The sequence below is a fragment of the Gopherus evgoodei genome, chromosome 13 (genome assembly GCF_007399415.2).
Source record: "Gopherus evgoodei ecotype Sinaloan lineage chromosome 13, rGopEvg1_v1.p, whole genome shotgun sequence".
In the NCBI taxonomy this organism is placed as follows: domain Eukaryota; kingdom Metazoa; phylum Chordata; order Testudines; family Testudinidae; genus Gopherus; species Gopherus evgoodei.
The window spans coordinates 13,061,858-13,082,422 of record NC_044334.1 but is presented as its reverse complement, the minus strand read 5'-3'; the positions used below and the strand labels follow the sequence as shown (position 1 = coordinate 13,082,422).

At 42.3% G+C, this 20,565-nt stretch overlaps 1 protein-coding gene and 1 long non-coding RNA gene across 11 annotated transcripts in view; one reads left to right on the top strand and one right to left on the bottom strand.

Annotated features, from left to right (window-relative positions):
• The window catches only part of SFSWAP (splicing factor SWAP), a 91,350-nt gene extending 80,546 nt beyond the window's left edge, over positions 1–10,804 (bottom strand). For 5 of the 10 annotated variants that reach the window (XM_030583101.1, XM_030583103.1, XM_030583102.1 and 2 more), the window contains exons 1-3: positions 10,427–10,802; positions 7,732–7,901; positions 7,027–7,164 (exon numbers count right to left, since the gene is read on the bottom strand). In XM_030583101.1, the coding sequence (XP_030438961.1) occupies positions 7,027–7,164; positions 7,732–7,901; positions 10,427–10,671 (553 nt within the window). In that variant the 5' untranslated portion in view covers positions 10,672–10,802. Of the gene's footprint in view, positions 1–7,026; positions 7,165–7,731; positions 10,382–10,426 lie in introns of those variants that run through there. The other 5 variants (XM_030583106.1, XM_030583107.1, XM_030583109.1 and 2 more) reach the window with 4 other exon arrangements.
• Positions 10,805–10,853: 49 nt separating this feature from the next.
• On the top strand, positions 10,854–19,728 carry LOC115661012. The gene is made up of 3 exons (XR_004002997.1): positions 10,854–10,967; positions 16,065–16,302; positions 19,197–19,728. It is a non-coding gene; the product is annotated as an uncharacterized LOC115661012 (long non-coding RNA).
• Positions 19,729–20,565: the final 837 nt, after the last annotated feature.

The window sequence follows — 20,565 nt, the reverse complement described above, 5'->3', positions numbered from 1 at the left end:
TTAAGGTACAATTTCCTTTCTGCGACTAGGCAAGCTGAAGAGCTCCCGTGTTCCCAACAAGACCAAAATTTATGCACATGTGCAAATTACTCACATGAGTAATCTCATTAACTTCAATAAGGCTCTGTGTGGACACAGATGTCCACTCATATGCAATGCATTGCAGGATCAGGACAAGCACGAATGTGAGGGAAAAAGCGTTTTTTGTTTTGTTTCTTTTAAACATAAAGGTGAGTTTCTATTGCTTTTCATTATTTGGAATAATAAGTATACGTGACTAAAAATGTTTGCCCTCTACTAAATATTTACTTTATTAAAATGTAGTTACTATTTGCACGGAAAATGTGTATTTTAACTACTCGTTGTTTTAGAAGGCTCCACTTTACTAGTTTAGACTTAAATAGCTTCAAGACATGACTGAATCCACTCTCACCTTGACAAACGAGAGAATGCAAACAGTGAGAAAAAATGAATGAGAAAATGGGCAACATAAACAGCATTTTATTTTTGTACTTCCAAGCAGTTCAATCAACACAGTGAGGTTCAATATTTTATTATTGGTGTTCACCTTCTGTGACCTATGAAAAATAATGCTAATATCTGCAATACTGCTAATATGAAGAGATAAACAAAGCAAATATATTTAAAAAAGCAACGGTTCTCCTCTACTATGATATGTTAATGCTACACAGTTTCACACATTGGAGAACGATGCATGGAGACATGCTGGTCTGATTTCAAACAGCTGTAGGCCACACTGGTAACATTTCCTTCTAGCTGAACCATACTTTAAGTGGAAGATTCAAGAAATGATATTTAAACTCTTACAAGTCTCATCCCTCTCTGAATTGTAATGGTCTCTTTCCCCTCTGCTCCTTTCATTTCATATTGAGTTTTTGAATAAAACTGTAGATATTTAATAGATTTACATTATACAAACTATTTTGCACAAATATAAAAAAGGAAGCAATAATACAGAACATTTATTTTTACTGTATATTTAATAAATCTTAGAAAAAATGTTTTGTCCATTTGATTTTATGTATAATACCATTTTTGAAAATTAAATTAAAGATATGAAAATATTAAAAAATAAAAGTACAAAGAGCATGACTGCAACATTAAAATGGTATTCTATTTAGTAATCTTTAGAACTGAAGCGAGTGTTGCTCCTCCATACTATCCTGCAGCAAACAGCAATCTGTCATTTACTGTACTAGATGTACATCAAAAAAATCCAGAAAGTAAACTGTTAATTGAGGTATTTCATTCTGAATAAAACAACCCTCTGATATAAACTTTAATTCAAATAAAAATAGATTACTTTATGGTGGAAATAAACAAAGAAGGAGCAGAATAGGAAAGTACAAAACTTCTGTGAAAACAAGAACCCTCCTTCAGGGGAGGCACTGAAAGTCCACTTTGTTCAGGCCTCTAGGGAAGACATGTTTGATGGGATGCAGACATGATGGCTTTGTTGATTACTTTATTATTTGTGTGGAAAGTCAGCAGGATCGGGGTTTAAGTCTGTTACAGGTTCGTGACCTACAAACTATTTGCTTTATTTGGCATCCATAATTCAGAATGGGCAAAAAAAAACCCAAAATAAATTACAAACATTTTCTACTCTTTTAAAAAAAATAAGTCTAAGGGATTTTAGGTCAAATGTTGCAGATAAGAAAAACAAGATCCTGAAAGTGGAAGCAAAGTTATACTAAAGAAGTTTAGGCTACACCTTGACACTAGCAAAGAGTTGTAAATTTGTAACTGTGATTAACTGGCTTTTTAAAGTAATGAACTTATGTACTTTTTAGATTAAAATTGCTTTCTTTAAAGTGATCGCTAAAGTTTACATTAACAGGTTACACTGGTGTATATAGTCCAATAACTGATTTCTGCTCCATGCTGACTTGTAAATAGGGCATGTTTACAATTCACAGGTCAACATTAAGGGAAACCTTAACTGCACCATTCTGCTGAAAGTTCATAGCACAGTAAAATACAGCAAATTACAGAAGATAGATCTTTTCATCTGCTATAACAACTGTCTTCCCTTTTCCAAAAAATCTACTTTGCTACCTCCGTTTGTTTCTACAAAAGTATTTTGCGCAAGGTACATTTAAACGAGTTCACTGTCAGGATTCCATTTTAATGAACTGCCTTAGGAACATCTGTTTCCCTTCAGCAGCACTGACTCTCAAAATGCAGAGCAAGATCTGATGCAATGTACTCTAGCATTATAGAATTTTAAAGTTATTTAAACTTAGTGAAAGAAGAATTCGAGGGGAGAGGGAGGGAAGGGGAGGATGGGAAGTGTTATGTTTTCTTTTTGACAGAAATCATACCAGTATTTAAGGAGGGCTTTTTAAAAGATGTTTAAACAAAAAAAAAAAAGTTTTTAGAAGTGCCAAACACTGATTTTCAGGGGCACTCACACTGCCCGGGTCCTGGTCACCGGTCCGGGGGGGCTCTGCATTTTAATTTAATTTTAAATAAAGCTTCTTAAACATTTTAAAAACCTTATTTGCTTTACATACAATATAGTTTAGTTATATATTATAGGCTTATAGAAAGATCTTCCGAAAACATTAAAATGTATTATTGGCACGCGAAACCTTAGAGTGACTAAATGAAGACTCGGCACACCACTTCTGAAAGTTTGCCAACCCTTGATGTAATTGAAGACTAACATAATGCCCTGCAGAAAGCGGCCAAATAAATTTGCACCGGTAGTGGTTTTATGACAAGTTGGCTGGCTTTTTATGGGGTGCAGGCTACAAGTCGAGTTAGTAAAACTTGACAGCTGCTAACCATCACTCTGTGCAGCCTGTGTTATTTTGTAATGTAGCTGAGTTGAGCTGCTTAACTTGAGCTGAGTTAACTCTGCAGTGAAGACATAGCCAGAGACAGATCTCATAATGCTGCTCTGAAGTGAGCTGATAATCATGTGTCTGCTTTACAGATTTCGTCAAATTGCTCAGGCCTTTTCAGACGATAAAATGACCACTAATCTTGACGAATATGTCCTAATTCCCAAGGAGGTTATAAACCTTTTGCCTTGTTTTCCAAGAGGCATTCAGATCTACTTAACAGAATAGGAAGCGTTTCCCCATGCACCTACACAGAAAGTGGGCGGGGATGGGGGGAAGACAACTGAGCATTTCAAATATACTGAACATCAGGAAGGAAGGCGCAGGCTAAGCCAGAATTTTCTTTTTTCTGAACATTGGAAAATAGGAGTAATATTTCCTGAGAGGAAATTAATTCCTTATCCACCTTCTATAAAACTCTGGTCTGCACACATCTTCAAAATTGTCTCTGTGAAGGACTTACATTCAATACAGCTACAATAGCTCAGATAGTCTCTGTGCCAAGCTACATTGATCAGAAAGGCAACAACAAGGAAAATGAATAGAAATGATGGTCTCAAACTGATGTGATATCAGAGTACTGAAAAGCAAGTTATGCTTCAAAAAAGCATACCTTATTTTTAACTCAAAAGGTTCTACTTGATTCACAAGGAGACACTTGGTTAACTTTGGTGGTCCTGCTGAGTAAAAGAAACCTGCAACAGATAACCTGCAGTGATTGACAGAACTTATATTGAGTACAACGGTGAATCTGTGTGTAAGAACTTCAAAGTAATTGATAATGTGGCTTTGTTGGCATTTATATTTCTGCCTTTTTATATACATATACAAAAAATTCCAAATCCTTGTTGATGCTTCCATTACGTAGTTGATACCATCTTTTCCAGTGATTAAAATGACCTTATACTTTGGTTCAACTCTCTCAAACTGCACAGCCTACTTGAGAAAGACCGAGTTCTAATAAAGTATTGGATCTTGCACTGAACAATCTTTGTCACTAAGAGTCTGAATATATAGAAAGGTCTTGAGTTTTCTTGGCCAGTGAGGTACCAGTGGCATCAACTCAGTTGCTTCATCATGGTTTCTCTCCAGGGTACACAGAATGAGTAGGCCCACAGAGTTGGACTTTCCATTTGGCTAATTTTGGTTTCCACGTCTTTTCCTTCCAACGAACTTCTTCATTTCTGAACTCTCTTCTGATATAATTCTACCACGGGATTTTCCCACAGAACCACTCTCTGGCTAAAGATACTTGACGCTTCACTTCCCTTGCATCATGGTGGACCTGCTCAGTTGGCATGTTAGACTTCCCTTAGATGTGTAAAGCCACTGGTGGACAACAGATGTTTTTCTTCCCATTTAACTGCCAGCCTCGCCCTTCTACTGTACAGAACTTCTAAGTGCCCTCCACAGTCGACCTATAGATCTGAAAACATGCTGTTCAACATTTTTTGGGCATGTTTTAATAAGTCAATGTGCGACCCGCTCTGGTAACACAACATTCTTCCTGAAATTCAGACGTGGGATCAGTCCTTTAGAACAACATTGTGAGTCTCTAGTGAATCCTGGCATGCAGAACCACTATCACCTCTTTCTTCTGATTGAGCCCCGACTGAAGAACTGGAGGACCGGCATTGGTAATAGCTTTCCTCAGTCTTTGTATTCTCTAAGGAAAGAAAGGCTCTTTCACTCCATGCATCTCCCAGTGAGGTGAGATTGAACTACTTACCCATGTTGATACAAATAATATAATAGAGTAAGTCGGATTGTATCACCATGGGTAATAAATGTTCCCCAGCAAATGGAAAGGGTCCTAATAGCTGTGAACAAAAACTTTCAAACATGAATAAATTGTAAATTGCAGCGCTGACACATTCTGAATCTATATAAATCTCTGATTTAAGGCCTAAATCCTAGCCTCAGTGCACAATCAGCCAAGCTGTGCATCTTTCTGGCTCTGTTTCATCCAACTTGTGGCAGTCTGGTTGTTGACCGGATTGAGAAACCTTACAAAATATGACTTTCTTCTGTGACAGTATTTTTCTTCTCCACAGTTGTCTATCTTGGTGACATACTAAGATTCTGCATTTTCTGAATATCTGTTTCTCCATATGCTTGGTAATGGTTCTCACTGAAAAGTTACTTACCTTAAACTTAGCTGACACCATAGCAATTTTGAGGATGGCTGCAGTTTGCTGCTCCAGGCCAATGGGGGCAGCGGGAAGGGGTGCAGGCTGAGGGATGTGCTGGCCGCCACCCCCCCCCACCCCCATTGGCAGTGGGAGCCGCGATTGGCCAAACCTGCGGACGCGACAGGTAAACAAACTGGCCCAGCCCTGGCAAGCCACATGCCAAAGTTGCCGACCCTTGCCACTGGTTCTCAGATAATGAGCTTACATAGTTACTGTTCATCTCACGAGGCTGTACAAAATTCCCCCATGCGAGGCAGAGAATGATGAACCTCAGACTTGTTCTTGACCGCCTTGGATTTTTCAAAAGATTTAGGCATACATGTTTTCATCAAGTCACAGGATCACTACAAAGTGCTCACACTGAGAAAAAGTAAGGCTTCCTTTGGAAAAGAGCCTTACTTGAAACTATTTTTTACATATATACAAATGTTGATGCTATTTCCTCGGATGGCTGATAGCCACTTGTCTCATAGTGATTAAAAACTAATGCTAAATAGGCAGAAGATGAGAGAAAGCTCTTGCAGCCCCTGCCTTGAAAAATAGAAGAAAAATATATTAGAAAATAAGGGGCAGGCAGGCCCTACAGTGACTCTGCCATGGATTGCGAGTTCAGTCCCAGTAAAGTGTAAGAACGTACACAACCTTCTACAGGGATCTGCAGAAAGGATTTAATTGGAGAAACTTTAAAAAACATTACAGACCAAAGTATAAACATACAAATGCCAGCAAATGTACAGATCAAGAGCTCTTTCTTCAGCCCTGATTAATTCTATCATCCATTTTTATTGCCTGGGTCTCAGAACACCAGGCTCTCTCACATACTGCAGTAAGCAATCATTTTCAAATTGCTAAGTAATGTAGTGACATTCATAGATGCCCCAACTGATGGTAAAAATTAGGAGTGTTGAGACACTCAAGACAGCAATATTTTTAAAGCACACAGTGGATTTTGTTATAAATGCAAAGTATTTTTTTTGAAAATGAAATAAAAGACTACAACTCTGAATGTCATGGTATCTGCCAGTTACAGACTCCTGTAATGGCACTGTAAAGAAAAACAATTTTAAAAAATTTAGGATGATGAATTTTAAAAATCATTTATTAATAGACTACAAATTATACATCTTAATTTTTCAAAATTTTTCTGATACAATTGTAGGAGGGTTTTTCAGCTGCCCTATTTATGTTTCCAGGGGTCTTTTCAGTTAGTCAGTTTCCTCCTACTGATTATAAACAAAATGCATAAAACACTAAAATAAGTTTTTCTAATTTCTTGAACTTCAGTTCTTAGCTGTAACTTTTCAGATAAATATGATTTTCAAACAGAATGTAGCCCTTCAAGCCAATTTTAAGTTTAGTTTACGAAACTATTTTGCATTTATTTCATTTGATGTGTTTTTAAAACAGTGAAACACACATTCTTCCAGCTTTCATATAAAATCCTTGCTAGTTAACGGAGTCAATGAGGGCTTGATGACATCTTCAACATAATACACAACCATCTTCCCTAAACTACTGTCATAACATGAGAAAATGAATGCTAAACGATGACAACTATAGACCATACTATTACAGTAATGTGCATAAATGAATTGATAGACCCAGTATGTATTACTGAATTTTGTGAATAAGAACATAATCAAAAAACAAAGATAAGGCATCACCAAGTTTATTGTTTCTTTATCTTGACAATTATGGCTTTAATTATAATATTTTGCAGTAACTTGGGAAAAGTAATATTTTGAAAAAATGATCTAATCTTCTTAAGTTGAGAATTCATTGAAGCATCTCCTATAAGAGCTTTGCTGAGATGTTACCAACTTTTTTTAAAAAGCCCTCAAATTATGACATGTACATATTAGTGAGGTATGGATTCACAACTTGCAACTGTAAAAGTAGTAAGGGTAGGTGAAGGTGCTTTTACCATTCCCTACCAATCCCCAATGTTTATTTGGATTCCTCACCTCTTTCTCTGGAGGCCTGCTGCTCCTCCTCCTCCGTGGGTTGTGAAGGATCATAATAATCGCTGCCATAACTGAATCCCACGGCATTATAGGTACCATCTTCTGCTAAAGCTTCACTCAGTCTCTTATATTCTTCCTCTTGAAGAAAAATGAAAATTCTAATTACTACTATGAAATAATTAATCTACACTATTTCTTAAAAGAAAAACAAAAAACTATACCGATGTTTTCAACCTAACTTTTAGATAAAAATTGTGTTCTTCACACTTTAGGCATAGTAATTTTTGCCAGCAAGTTTGTGAAAACCAAAGATAGCAGAATGCATGTGCCTTTTGTTGATCATTTCCTCCTGCTGAGATAAAGATTTTTGTGGTTATACAGTCTAAGATAATTAAGAAAAATGCAAGGATATTCAGTTATACAATACTGTTAAAGAAGAACAGTTAAAAGGATGGTGGGGGGTGTTTTGTTTTTTCAAATCCCAGTCTGCCCTCAAAATCTGGGCAATTTCTGTGTGGATCTATATATAAACTATCCTGAGGTCCTCTCAGACAGGCAAAGACTCCTGTTTTTCGAATCCACTGGGTACTGTCAAGATAATATCAGAAAGAATGAGTATAAAATGAGTGGGAGTAAATTTAATGTTTTAATTATTTAAATTTAATTAAATGTGTTCTAACTCAGGAAAGTTTCCTTGAGCAATACCTTGCCTCGCCTCCTCCTCAAGCAAGTCCGTATGCAAGGCTAAATACCTCTCTTCATCACAGAGGGCATCTATTCTAGCCTCCTCTTCAGACAATTGATAATCTCTGTTCCATGTGGAATATTCAGCGTCATATTCAGAGAGGTCATGGAGGTGACCACGTCCATCATACCTGCAAAATGAAAAGGCTGGTCAATGCAGAAAACTTAGGGTTTGGGTTTGTGTGACTACTTAAAAATACTTACCCATTAAAATGAAAAAATACTAATATGTTAAAACGTGCCTCATTTTAGAAGTTACATTTAATTTTGCTACTCATTTCACACCAACTATCAAAATGAAATATTTTAATAGTCTAAATTCCTCTCTAGCAGAATAATAAAGAGTACAATTAAAGGCAAAAGTATCCTTTAATAGTTTAAATGGGATCCATTTCCTTAATAGTTCTTACCGTATATGGTTCAACCAACCATTCAATGTCACTTGCAAAATACTTTTTCTGGAAAGTCAAATAGCTTACATTTACACAAACCCGAATACATAAATACCTATCCGTAAGAACCAAACGGTCGAAATTTTCTCGCTTCTTTCTGCTAGTCCCGAACTCTCAGGAGAAATCTTCACCAAAGAAACTTGCGTCCATTGGAGGTAAAATCATGGCTAGGCTCGGCCCCTAGCCATTTGGCTGAGGAAATAAGTTCTGGGTTATGTGATAGAGAGACAAACATACATAGGAACAGTAACATATACATGCAATTTAAGGAGGTTCACCATAAAAATGGCACCAATAACCAACGATGTGATTTCATCTCCTAAGCAGAAATGGTTTTGTGCGCAGAAAAAGTGCCGCATTAACATAACGTTTGACATATTTCTCTGTTACGTATCAATATTAGAAACCAAGAGATAATAAAGAGATCGTAAACTTCACTCCGCTGGTTAGTCTTCACACACACAATTCTTGACTGAGCCATCTTGCTAAATCAAAAACAAAGGAAGTACATATAACTAATAGAAAACGTTACTGAGATATGTTGGTCTTGTTAATCAAGGTGTTTATCCACAGGCAAATTTGTGCCCCAGTCTTCCCACAGTAATAGGCTTTCTTCAACTGGGGAAAAAGATCTCATGCTGTTGGGGATAAAAATCTGAATTTCCAAAGGAGCTGATAAGGTTAGTGCATAATGTTTCATCTTTTGTTCATAAATGCAAACCTCCTTAACTTACAAATGTAGATTGTTATTGGTTGTAAATGTTATGTAGACATACATGCACATACTTAGAGTTTGCTCCCAACAATTTCTGCAGCTGTTCTATCTCAGGCCATTGCTATACGAAACCACAACAGCCTTAATTTACACCACAGAACTGACTAATGAAATATCTCATCACAAAAATAAAACTACTGTACCATTAGATGACAGGCCCCATCACAAAGCTTAAACTTCCATATCAACAATAACATACAACTATAAGAATATACATCGATTAATTTCTGATCTGTTTTCCAATTTAGATGTTTGACTTCAATCAGAAAAATCATAAATGGGAAAGACCTGTTAGGTTAACTACTCCAAACAACGCATCGTGAATCTCTTCTGCCCAGCCCAGTCTCACATAATGGGGTTCCAACCACTTGCTTTCAGTGAATATTTATTCCAATCAAGTAAATGTGGTTGTGAACCTAGGACCTGGAAATCACATGTAACCACTGAAAGAGGCCTAATGAAGTGGGAATTGAGGGAGCAAATGCCTACAGTATGTGATGTGATTGATCCTTTTCAAACCAAAGCCCTTCAGGTTTTCCCACTTGAGTCTTCAGGTCCAACCACAACTGCTTAAAGTATTGTGCTTTTCAAGCCCCCACAAAACAGTCCTGACCTGGTTCTTCATTCCCCCTCTCAAGAACCACTGAAAAGCAGGTTTTGAACTAATTCATTCCTCCATCTGATCCTGAGTTGCTGAATATATTTGGGGGGGAGGGAGGGAATCAAATAGCCAGATCCTGTTAATCCCTCAGACTACGAGCTGCTAACAATCACATAAACAATCAAAAAAGCAACTTTTTTTAGTTGACATTAGAAGTCTGAAATTCCTGGGAAGGAAAGCTAATTGGCCTACTGCCACAACTCATGGCATGACAAGGGAGCAATCAGGCCAAGGAATCAGCATTTTATGGTCTACATTAAATGGAGAAACTCAACTCAGCCTAATCACCCTCTCTGTGCAAATAACCTCTCCCACTTCTTACTTATGGACCCCACGACTTAAGTTTCTAATTTAGCATTCCCTTATAGCAAGGGGCCCCCTTGTTTTGAGGCGAAAAGCTGCTTGGGGTTTGATTTGAAAAGGAGCATATTATCCCCACCCCTTCCCACATACACCCACCTTGCCAGGGGGAGGGGACCCCAATAAATACCATCTGCCAGAGGAAAGGGTGAGGCTCCTAATCCTGCCAGAGAGGGAGACTCCCATACTCTACCTGCCAGAGGAAAGGGTTCCCCAGCATCGCCACGGGGACACCCAAACCCACTGCCAGGCAGAAGGGCCTCCTCTTAACGCTGCCAGAGACGAAGCACTCCCCCACTCCTCCTGCCAGATGGAGGCCCCCACACACCCCGAAGCACTGGGGGAGGGGCAGAAAGAGGCTATCACAGGAGATCTCGCAGCAAAGGCTGGGGGTTGGGTTGCACCGACCTATCAATCATGATCTTGGGGTCTCCCATCCAGGGAATGAGGTGCCGGCCCTGCTCCTGGTATTGGGCCTTCTCGTCGTCCCGGAACAGCTTGCAGGCATAGCCGAACACCAGCAGCTCCACGCGGCTGCCCCCACCACCTCCTCCGGGGGGCCCCGGGGCCGCGCCCCCGCCGGACAACAACATCAGCGGCGGCGGCCCTGCCTCCTCCACAGTCCGGCGCGGCCCGCCAGTGCCTCCGTACATCACGGGAGGGTGCGAGGGGAAGGCAGGGAGCGCGCTAACAGCGAACGAAGCGAGTCACCCCAGCTACTAAACTCCCCACCGCCACAACGCCGCGGTCGCCATCGCCCGAGACAAAATGGTGGCCGTTCCGCTTCCGGTCACAGGCGGGGTAAACAAACGTCTGGCTTCCGGTAAGCAGCAGATTCGTCATAACTCAAGAAGCGATGGATTCATCTTGCTGCGCGCCTTGGGGCTGAGTGTGGGAAGATGTAGCCAGGCAGCTGGCCAGGGGCGGGGAACTACTGGAGCAAGGCAGGGTAGCTATGACATGAGTGGCGAAACTGTCCACGGGAACCGCGGGCCTGGGCCGCGGGAAAGTGGAGCAAAGGGAGGGGAGCTGGAGAGGGGAGGACACGGGGCTATGGGGGAGGGGCGGGCAGGGGCATCTGAGGGCGCGATGGGCCATGGAGGAAGAGGCATCAGAAGCAGCAGTGGGGGGCAGGGGGGGGCTATGGGGAGGGGCATCAGAGGGAGCTGTGGGGGGTCAGTGGCAGTGGGGGCTATGGGGAGTGGTTGAGTTGGGGCAGGGGCGCTGTGGGGAGCAGCATCAAAGGGAGCTGGGGGAGGCAGTGGCAATGAAAGAGACAAGTGAGGACTCTTTGGGGGCATCAGAGGGAGCAGTGGGAGGACCAGTGACAGTGCGGGGGCAGCCGGGGCCATGGTGATGGAGGGGCTGGGGCACATTGAGTGCTGGGTTCCTGCACGCAGCCAGGTGAGGGTGCAATGGCAGTTGGGAGGAAGCTGTTTCCCTGTGGCAGAGCAGTGCCCAGGTTCCACTGTTCGTTGAGCTTGTGTGATGCCTAGAGAGTCTACGACCAGGCTGCTGGGGAAATTGCAAAGTCCAGCACTCAATAGTTAGGAAATGCCCGTGGTTGCCTATGCAGCCTGTTTGTCCTTGTTCCTGCCTCCAGCCCTGACATCTGTCCCTTCCCTCTACCCCACATGCACCAGTTTGTCCCTGTCACAGCACAGTCCTGTCTCTTCCCACCTATTTCCTCATCATTGTCCCATTCTCTGTCTGATCTGAGGCTCCTTATCCCAGTCTTCCTCCTCCATGCTGTCTGGGCCGAGCCCATGGGAGCACATTGAAAACCAGGAGAGAGAGTTTCTGTGGTCTCAGTTCCTGTGCATAGCAGGGAATACCAACCGCAAGAAAAGTCTTGCATCTCTGGGCAGGGTTATGGTTAGTGTAGATGGAGACTTCAGAAAATGTATATGCCAAATTATAATACGTTTCTATTGAGCATGTGTAAACTGAGATATTTTTCAAAGTTTTGTAACTTGCCCAAATTTGGGTGAATTTTCTTGGATACACCACAACGCATCCTGACTAGGGTTGCCAGGTGTCTGATTTGCGACCAGAACACCCAGTCAAAAAGGGACCCTGGTGGTTCCAGTCAGTAGTGTTGACTGGGCTGTTAAAAATCCAGCTGGCAGTGCAGCAGGGCAGGCAGGCAGGCTCCAGGAATGCAAACAGCATATCCAGCTCCTAGCCGGCAGGGCGGACAGGGAGGGTCCATGCGCTGTCCCTGCCTGCAGGCACTGCCTTGAGGGCCAGCTCCGCAGTTCCCATTGGCCGGGAACCGTGGCCTGCTGGCAGATGCAGCATGGGGAGCCCTTGGCTGCTCCTCCACCTAGGAGTCAGAGGGACATATCACCGCTTCCCTGCAGCTGCCTGAGGTCAATGCTGCCCAGAGCCTGCACTCTTCACCACCTCCTGCCCCCCAACCCTCTGCCCCAGCCCTGAGCCCCCTTCCACACCTTGAACCCCTCATTTTTGGTCCCAGCCTAGAGCCCACACCCCCTGCCCAGAGCCCATACTCCCTACCATACCTCAACCCTTGGCCCTAGCCCTGAGCCCCCCCTCCTGCACTCCAAACCCCTCGGACCCAGCCCGGAACCCTTTCCTACACCCTAAACCCCTCATCCCTGGCCTTCACTGTCATCTGGAGCCCTCAGCCCCTCCCGCACCCCAACCCCTTGCCCCAGCCCGGAGCCCTTTCCTGCACCGCAAATCCCTCATCCCTGTCTCTACCCTGAGCCCTGACCCCTCCTGCATCCTAACCCCCTGCCCCAGCCCGGTGAAAAGGAGTGAGCGAGCAAGGGTGGAGGGGATGGAGTGAGTGGGGGCAGGGCCTCTGGGCAGAGGGATGGGGCAAGGGTTTCAGTTTTTTGCAATTAGAGAGTTGGCAGCCCTAACCCTGACACCAGGGCAATCCAGCCTGCCAAATTTCAAGTCCTTGCACCGAAGCATGTAGGCTAGAGCTTCTCAATGAAACAGTTACAAGAATTATTTTAGCATGGAGAAAACAATGTGTTTTTCCTTAATCTCATTTGTGGAAACAATTGAACTATTTTTGTTGAAACTTTCAAAAAAAAATTAACCTGAAGTAGATATTCAAAATGGAAAATTTCAGTCCCAATGATTAAATTTTGGTAAAGTTATAATGTCCTATGATGAGAAGTGTCAGGCAAACTTGATTATAGACAGTGCTACCAGTTCTGCCCATAACAGCAGCTCATTGACTTCCTTGTACTTACTGTAGCTAAAGGATTTAATACATTGTTTAAAGATTATGTGGTGCACAAATATTGACACAGAGCTGAGTAGGGCTGCATCTCTGAGCATGAAGGAAGCCTGCCAAAATGTGAATTTACTTAAGGAGAAATCTAGAAAATCCCCTGGGCACTTCATCTGCTTCTGTAGCCGTGAAATTGAATAATAATACATTGTGTTTCTATAGTGCCTTTCAGAGTGCATTACGAAACCTAATTAAGCTTCACAATCCTCTATTTAGTTAAGTAAGATGCACATATAATTTTATATACACATATAATTTCACCAGCCCTGAAAAGCAGTCACATGGTTGAGTGAACAGTCAGTCAAACTCCTAACAGTAGCAGGTAGACAGTGATTTGCCAGAATTGCTGTCGCCATCCTTATCCTTGCAGTAGAGGGTCTTTAGGTGTTTGATATGCTCTCTGCACTGGACACCAGTCAGGTTGATTCCCACCTCTGCCAGCCTCTTAGAGAAGTTCTCACACACGTGAGGATTTTGAATGCTTTTCTCAAAATCATTTTCTTTGCATGATTCACACTAGTGGTTAACTGGATCCCTGGGATGCTCCTCTGGCTAGATAGTAGGGCACTGGAAAGGCATCTTCTAGGGTACATCTACATTGCCCATTCTTTGTGCCCACTGCTCTACCTAGCACGGGTTTAAATAGCAGTGCAGATGGTAAGTTGAGGTGAGTAGAATAAAGACATGCCTGAACCCTGTGGGTATGTACCCTACATGCTTCTCTACATGCCCAGGCAGTGCATCTCCTAGCTACACTGCTATTTTTAGAAGTGTTATGTGTCCTGCTGCCGAAGCCTTTCCCCACTGCAGGAGAAGACTCCAGCAGTGGGAGAAATCTGGCATGGGGAGACAGAGGGGAAAGGCTCTGGCACTTCCCCATGGTACTTGCCATGTGCTGTGATGGAACATAGCTAGTGGAAGCTATTTGTTGACATCTACACCACTCATGACTATTTTACTCTGCAAACTTAAAGCATTGGTTAAACATTTTAGCCTCATAATAAGCATATTGCAGAACCAGGAAATAATGAACAACTAAGGCAATTTTCTGAGGCCCAATATGTGGGATCCATCCATCTTGACACTTGCTCTGCAGAAAGGGGGATCTATAATGCAATCCCATTTCATTCTGATCCTGAAGAGGGTATTAACATAGTGTCTGAGAACCTCACAATTGTTATCATGTTTCTCCTGACAACGCTACTATGAGTTAGGAAAGAACTGTTACCCTCATTTTACAGATGGGGGATCAAGGCACAGAGAGACTAAGGGCTTGATTTGGAAAGGAGACTTACATGTGTCAATGCCTAACTCCTAGGTGACCTGCCATCCAGTGGAATTCACAGTCCTGAGTTAGGCACCGAGGCTCCTCATACAATTCACAGAGATCATCAGGTACCTGAGAAAGGGATTCACAGAAATCTGAGTTGGAAGCCAGCTAAGCTAGCCAGAACTATTGGGCAGAGGAAAAGGGCAAGGCTTAGGTCCCTGATCAGGGAAAGTACTTGGGCACCTGCTATCACAGCCATGAATCCTCTCCTGGAGTGAGGCATCTAAGCCAGGTTAGCCCTTCCTCATGAAAAACAAGAGAGAGACATACCCACCCAATTTTAGCTAATAGCCCAATGGTTAGAGCACTCCCAGGGGAGGTGGAAGACCTGTTTTCCAATCCCCACTTTGCCTGCTTTGGAGCAGAGACTTGGATCCACTTCTGCCAGGTGAGTGCTTAAACTACCAGGTATTCTGGGGTGGGTCTTCCTCAGTCTCTCCTGCTGCAGTTGTTCCACTCTATATACTAATTAAATATTCATCAGATGAGAAAGAGAGTGTCTCTATAGCCTGATGGACAGGGTCTTCCCCTAGGTTATAGGAGAATCAGGCCAAGTGCCTTCTCTAATGAAAATTTATACAAAGTGAAACAGCTTCATCAGGAGAGCTAGAGAGCATCCCACTTTGGAATACTTTGTAGCCTGATGGTTATGGCATGCAGCTGGGAGGTGAAAGATGCTCTAACTCAGACAGAGTGGAGGGGTTTAACCTTGGGCCTTCTCTAGCCACTGAGCTATGTGGTATTCTGCAGTGCACACAGCAAGTTGCAAAAATTCCCAACTAGGTTGTCCCCTGCTCCAGGCATGCCCACTGACCAGATCCCAGCCAGTGAGATAGGCAGGGAAATGCCTATAGTTTTAGAATCCCATTGGGGGCATAAGCATGAATTAAGTGTCGAGCAGCTTGGTGGTATCAGGACTGAGGTGGCTTTGCACATACCCCATGGCAGAAAATTAAGGTTCCTAGAGAGAACTACACGGAAAAAAACATAGGCATATCTTGAGCAAGTGTCTTGCCTAAGATCACATAGGAAGAATATAGTGAAGCTGGGGGTGGACCCAGGGTCTCCAAATTCCTGTGCTAGCACTGTAACCATTAGGCAGACTTTCAGGGCTCTTAATATACAAAGTATCAGAGGGGTAGCCGTGTTAGTCTGGATCTGTAAAAGCAGCAAAGAATCCTGTGGCACCTTATAGACTAACAGACGTTTTGGAGCATGAGCTTTCATGGGTGAATACCCACTTCCTCAGATGCATTCACCCACAAAAGCTCATGCTCCAAAACGTCTGTTAGTCTATAAGGTGCCACAGGATTCTTTGCTGCTTTTAATATACCAATGCTCTTGATGCTTTTCTATTGGGTAACAATTATTTTTCCTTCAGCATTTGTAATGAAGTTTAAAGTTAATCTGACTACTTTTATTTTCTTCTTTGTGTGCACCAGCATCAGCACTGATGTTAAAAACACTCCAGGGAATAGAATTGATGTCACTGGCCAAATTACTGCAGTCTTGGAAAACAGTGATGCAGAACAGATATCGGAGTAGACCAACGAACCATATTTATTAAGGAGAAGAGCTAAACAAACCACAGGATACAGTGTCTACAAAATCCAGAACACAGACAAACTGCTTAACTTCAGCAGACTGTAACTCAATACCAGTGGGAGAGGATACTCTGAGGTAAACTACAGGCTTCTGCCACAAAGCCTTTATATAGCAAAATGACCATGCTGCCTCAGTTCCTGATGGTTATCACAGCAGTGTTATATCTTAAATTAGCCCCAGTTGGCCTGGTTGGACCTCAAAAAAGCCAATTATCAGGCAGGAGCTGACAGAATTAGTTTCTCTCTTGCTGGATGAAGTTGGGATAAGAATATTTATTATTTTCTCCAGCTTGTCTTAGGTAAGATATCCTACTTCCATTTACTTGGCTGGAGAGAAGCAATAAAATAAGTTAAAATAAAGTTTCCCTTTCTGAGGCTGACACCTGTCTCTTCTCCCTAATTTAGCAGAGGTGGACATGGCCCTATTCAGTTTGCCCTTAAATCAGAGGAACAAAGGGTTTCCTGTGTGCTTGCAAGGAGGTTTCAAAAGAAAGCATGCTGTGTTGATAATTAGCCATTGTTTGTACCCTATCCATATCATATGCACTCTCACACTCCATAAGAAGGATCTGACCTGGTTCTGAAGATTGTCATATGTGGCTTGGAGGGCCAGTAAGTTTGGCCACCCCTGATATATGGGAAGACCATAGGAGAGAGAAGGCTGCCTTGGTCAAAATGGGAGATAACCAAAGCATGGACAATGTTTTTTGGACGAGAATGTTGAGATGGTGTAATACTTTTCAGTAATATTATAGAATTAATTTAAAAATACTATAGATATTTAGACTACAAAAGACATCCCAGATTAGAATAACATTGACAATCATCAGCTATTTAAAAATGTTTATATTGTTTTTTTTAAAGCAAGAGAAATCAGAATAAACAATCACTTCCTAGAAAAAGTGTTGATATGTGTTATAGACAACATCATGAAAGTATAATCTACAGTAGCCCATACTCTTCTTTGTTTTCTAAAGGGGTCTGTTTTGCTGAAGAGAAAGATTTCCTTTCACTTTATCTCCTAGTGTCAGCACAACTAACAGCAAGTTGGGGGAGGAGGTGCTTCCTGGTGCAATGGGCTCATGCACTTGCCTTTCTCCTTTGAAGACGTTTGTTTAAACCTGGTTTAGGATACATGAGGAAAAGCATTTGTCTCCAGTCTTGGTTCCCATTTGATCACTTCACAATTTGGCACAAGGAAGCATCATTAACAGGCAGTGTTAAAAAATAGCCCTGGGCTAAAATAGCAAGGGAGTTGTAGATTTGTTAAGGAAACTTGCCCAGAGGCTGCCTGTATTAAAATCCCTCATTTACAAGGCTGCTAAACTTCTCATAATTCTATTATCGAAAAAGAAAAGTTCTCTAAATAATTCTGACTTTCTCGATAGAAGTTATAGCCACTTTTGCCAGTGCGGTAGGATCCACAACATAGCACATCCAAAAACATATCGGAATGAGATCACTTTTTCAATGCGGTATCACTGCATAAAGTGCATGATAGTAACAGGAGCACTCTGGGTAGATAAATGATGGATATTTTACCTACAGCAATGTGTGCTTGCCAGTGTTTAGGATCTTTTCCAAGTCACTGTTATGAATGTGCACTGATTCATGAGTTTAGCTGCTCTACCTCTTTGTTTCCATGAGTTGTTTACCTTTCCTGTGCATCGTGAGTCCCCGTGGATGAGGTCAAGATTCCATTTATTGATGTGTCTAAAGGGAATAATGAGTTCCAAAAACTCTGGATACAATTATAATTGTGTGAAATAGATACATCTCATGTTACTTTGCCACAGATATAAAAATGTCTGTACATTTTTGCTACACCTTATCAACTTTCTTATGTTGCCTTCTCATTGGGTAGGACAGTGGTCCTCAAACTGGTCAGGACCCCAAAGTGGGTCGCAACCCAATTTTAATGGGTCACCAGGGCTGGCTTAGGCTTGCTAGGGCCCAGGGCCAAAGCCCAAGTCTGAATGCTTCAGCCCTGGGCGGCGGGACTAAGGTTACAGGCCCTCTGCCTGGGGCTGAGTGGCAGCGCGGCTTTGACTACCTTTCCCCCCCCCACCCTGGGAGTGGAGGGGGCTTGGGTGATCTCATGCTTCGGTCCCCCCTCCTGGGGTCCTGTAGTAATTTTTGTTGTCCAAAGGGAGTGAAGTTTGAGAACCCCTGGAGTAGGAGGATTTTTCAGAGAAAACTTGGGATGGTGTGTGATGTGGTGTCCACCTCCACACAAGGCAGCAGAGCAGGTTAAATGAAGTTAATTAACCAGATGGGCTGTACCTGGGGAAGAGCCAGGGATTGAAAGCCTGACTGAAGATGAAGCCCAGCTGGCAAGGAACAGGCAGGGCTAAGATAAAGCCAGGAAGTTGGCAATAGAATGGGGCTCCAGTGAGTGAGCCTATAGCTGCTCTCTAGATTGCAGAGAGGGAAAGAAGGGACACTACGTGGAGGTTGTGTAGGGAAAGGCTCAGAGAAAAGGCAGGAAGGCTTAAGGGAGCGCAGACTGTGGCTACTGATTAGACGGTCTGTAAGATGGAAGCTGAAGTAGAGGGTGGGCTTGGCTTCCCCTACCAGTCACTGGAGAAGTGGCACCATTGGGGAAGTGAAGGAAAGACTGCTATCTTGGAGGAAGAGACTTTGATACGTTCGGAAGGGGGAAAACACAGTGACCAAGCCAGAGGGCCAAGCATAAAGACACAGCACCCCAAGTCGCAGAGTGAGAGAGAGCACAGTGACAGTGACTGCAGCAAGCAGCAGAAAGGGGTTTTGGACCAGAGTGGAGCTAATCCCGAAATGTGGCCAGAAGAAGGTGCACCAGTGGTGTGTGCACCCATGACATGGTGATACTAGCATTTTAAAATATTTGTATTAGAGTAGCACCCAGAAACCCAAATCAGGATAAATGATATTGTTCTCTTTTCCCATCCACCCTTTCTTTCTACCTTCATTCCAAAATCATAACTCCAGGCCTGCTCTTCCACTGCGTGACTCCAGCCTGTCCTCTCCCACCCTGCTGCTCTTTCACATTTAAAGACCACAAGTGAGAACCTTTCTAATGTCCAGACCCATACTCTGAATCTGAATACCTGGGCTGTTCTTTCCAAATGCTGGAACAGACAGGAGCTACAAAGCCTCATCATAAGTCTGTGACTGGAGGAGAGCAATAGCAGCAAGCTGTTGAAAACCAGTGTGTGTTTTTTGTTTTTAACTACAATTAATATCTTCACTGCTGAAATGTATGACATCATTCTATGGATGCATGTTTGAAAACAATGAATTCTAGTTTACACATTCCCCTGGGAGTTGACATTTGGATTTGTTTCTGAGTTGCTTATAACACCAGTTTTCTTGTTTAGTTGTTTTTTTCCAAACATGCTTCTATACTGGACAATATATACTATGATTAGAGAATTTTCTGTTACATTGCACATAGCACTGGAAATAAACAGTTTTATAATGTATTCAATTTATAATTAAACAAATGCTTTATATTCAGCCTTCATCTTCTGGATCTGATTTTCTGTTACTATAGAAACGCATGGCATTTACATTTTGGCAAAATCTCCATAATGAATGTGTGTGTTGTGTTATCAATGGATTGCTGCTTACATTCTGACTTTTTTAAGTAATGTTTTGTCTTGCCCATACACATTCGGTAATCAGAATTAACTGCCTCTTGGTAGATAACACAGCAATATGTTTAAGGGCACACTTTCAAAGTTGGTAACCCAGCTGTCTTGCCTCAAGGAAATTTTACATTAAATTCTATGTGCAACAGAACAGCCAGCCTTGTGTTACAATCTGGCTAATAGTATTTGTGTCTTCATAAACATTAAGAAAAGGTTTGCAAGAGAAGGTCATAGCAGGTTTTGTACATTTCAGAAAACAAACTTTTTACCTTAAGCAAGGCTTGCCTGCTGTACGTGCTAGTTGGTGAATATTAGTGAGTATCATTGAGCTAGTGATACGACATTACTGAACTAATGAAGTAGGATGAGATCAATTGTCAAGAAGAAAGTCACTCTTCATACACACAGATACTTGGCATTTATGTAGCACTGTACAACTGTAATAGAGTGGCCTGCCTTTAAGGGCCAGGTTTTTCAACAATGACAAATCCTATTGGCTCTCTAAACAAGCCCCCGACAAGCCACTCCTTAACTAACTAATATTGAGTGCTTCAGTTCTGTTTAGCAGCTGTGGTAATGCACGATAGCAACAGTGAATTTACAGATTACATCTTGAAACACATTACAGAGGGGGAGGACGAGCATAAGGAAATATTTCACACATGCTTTCTGTTGAAGCGGACTGAGATCCAAGGTGCCTTGTTGAA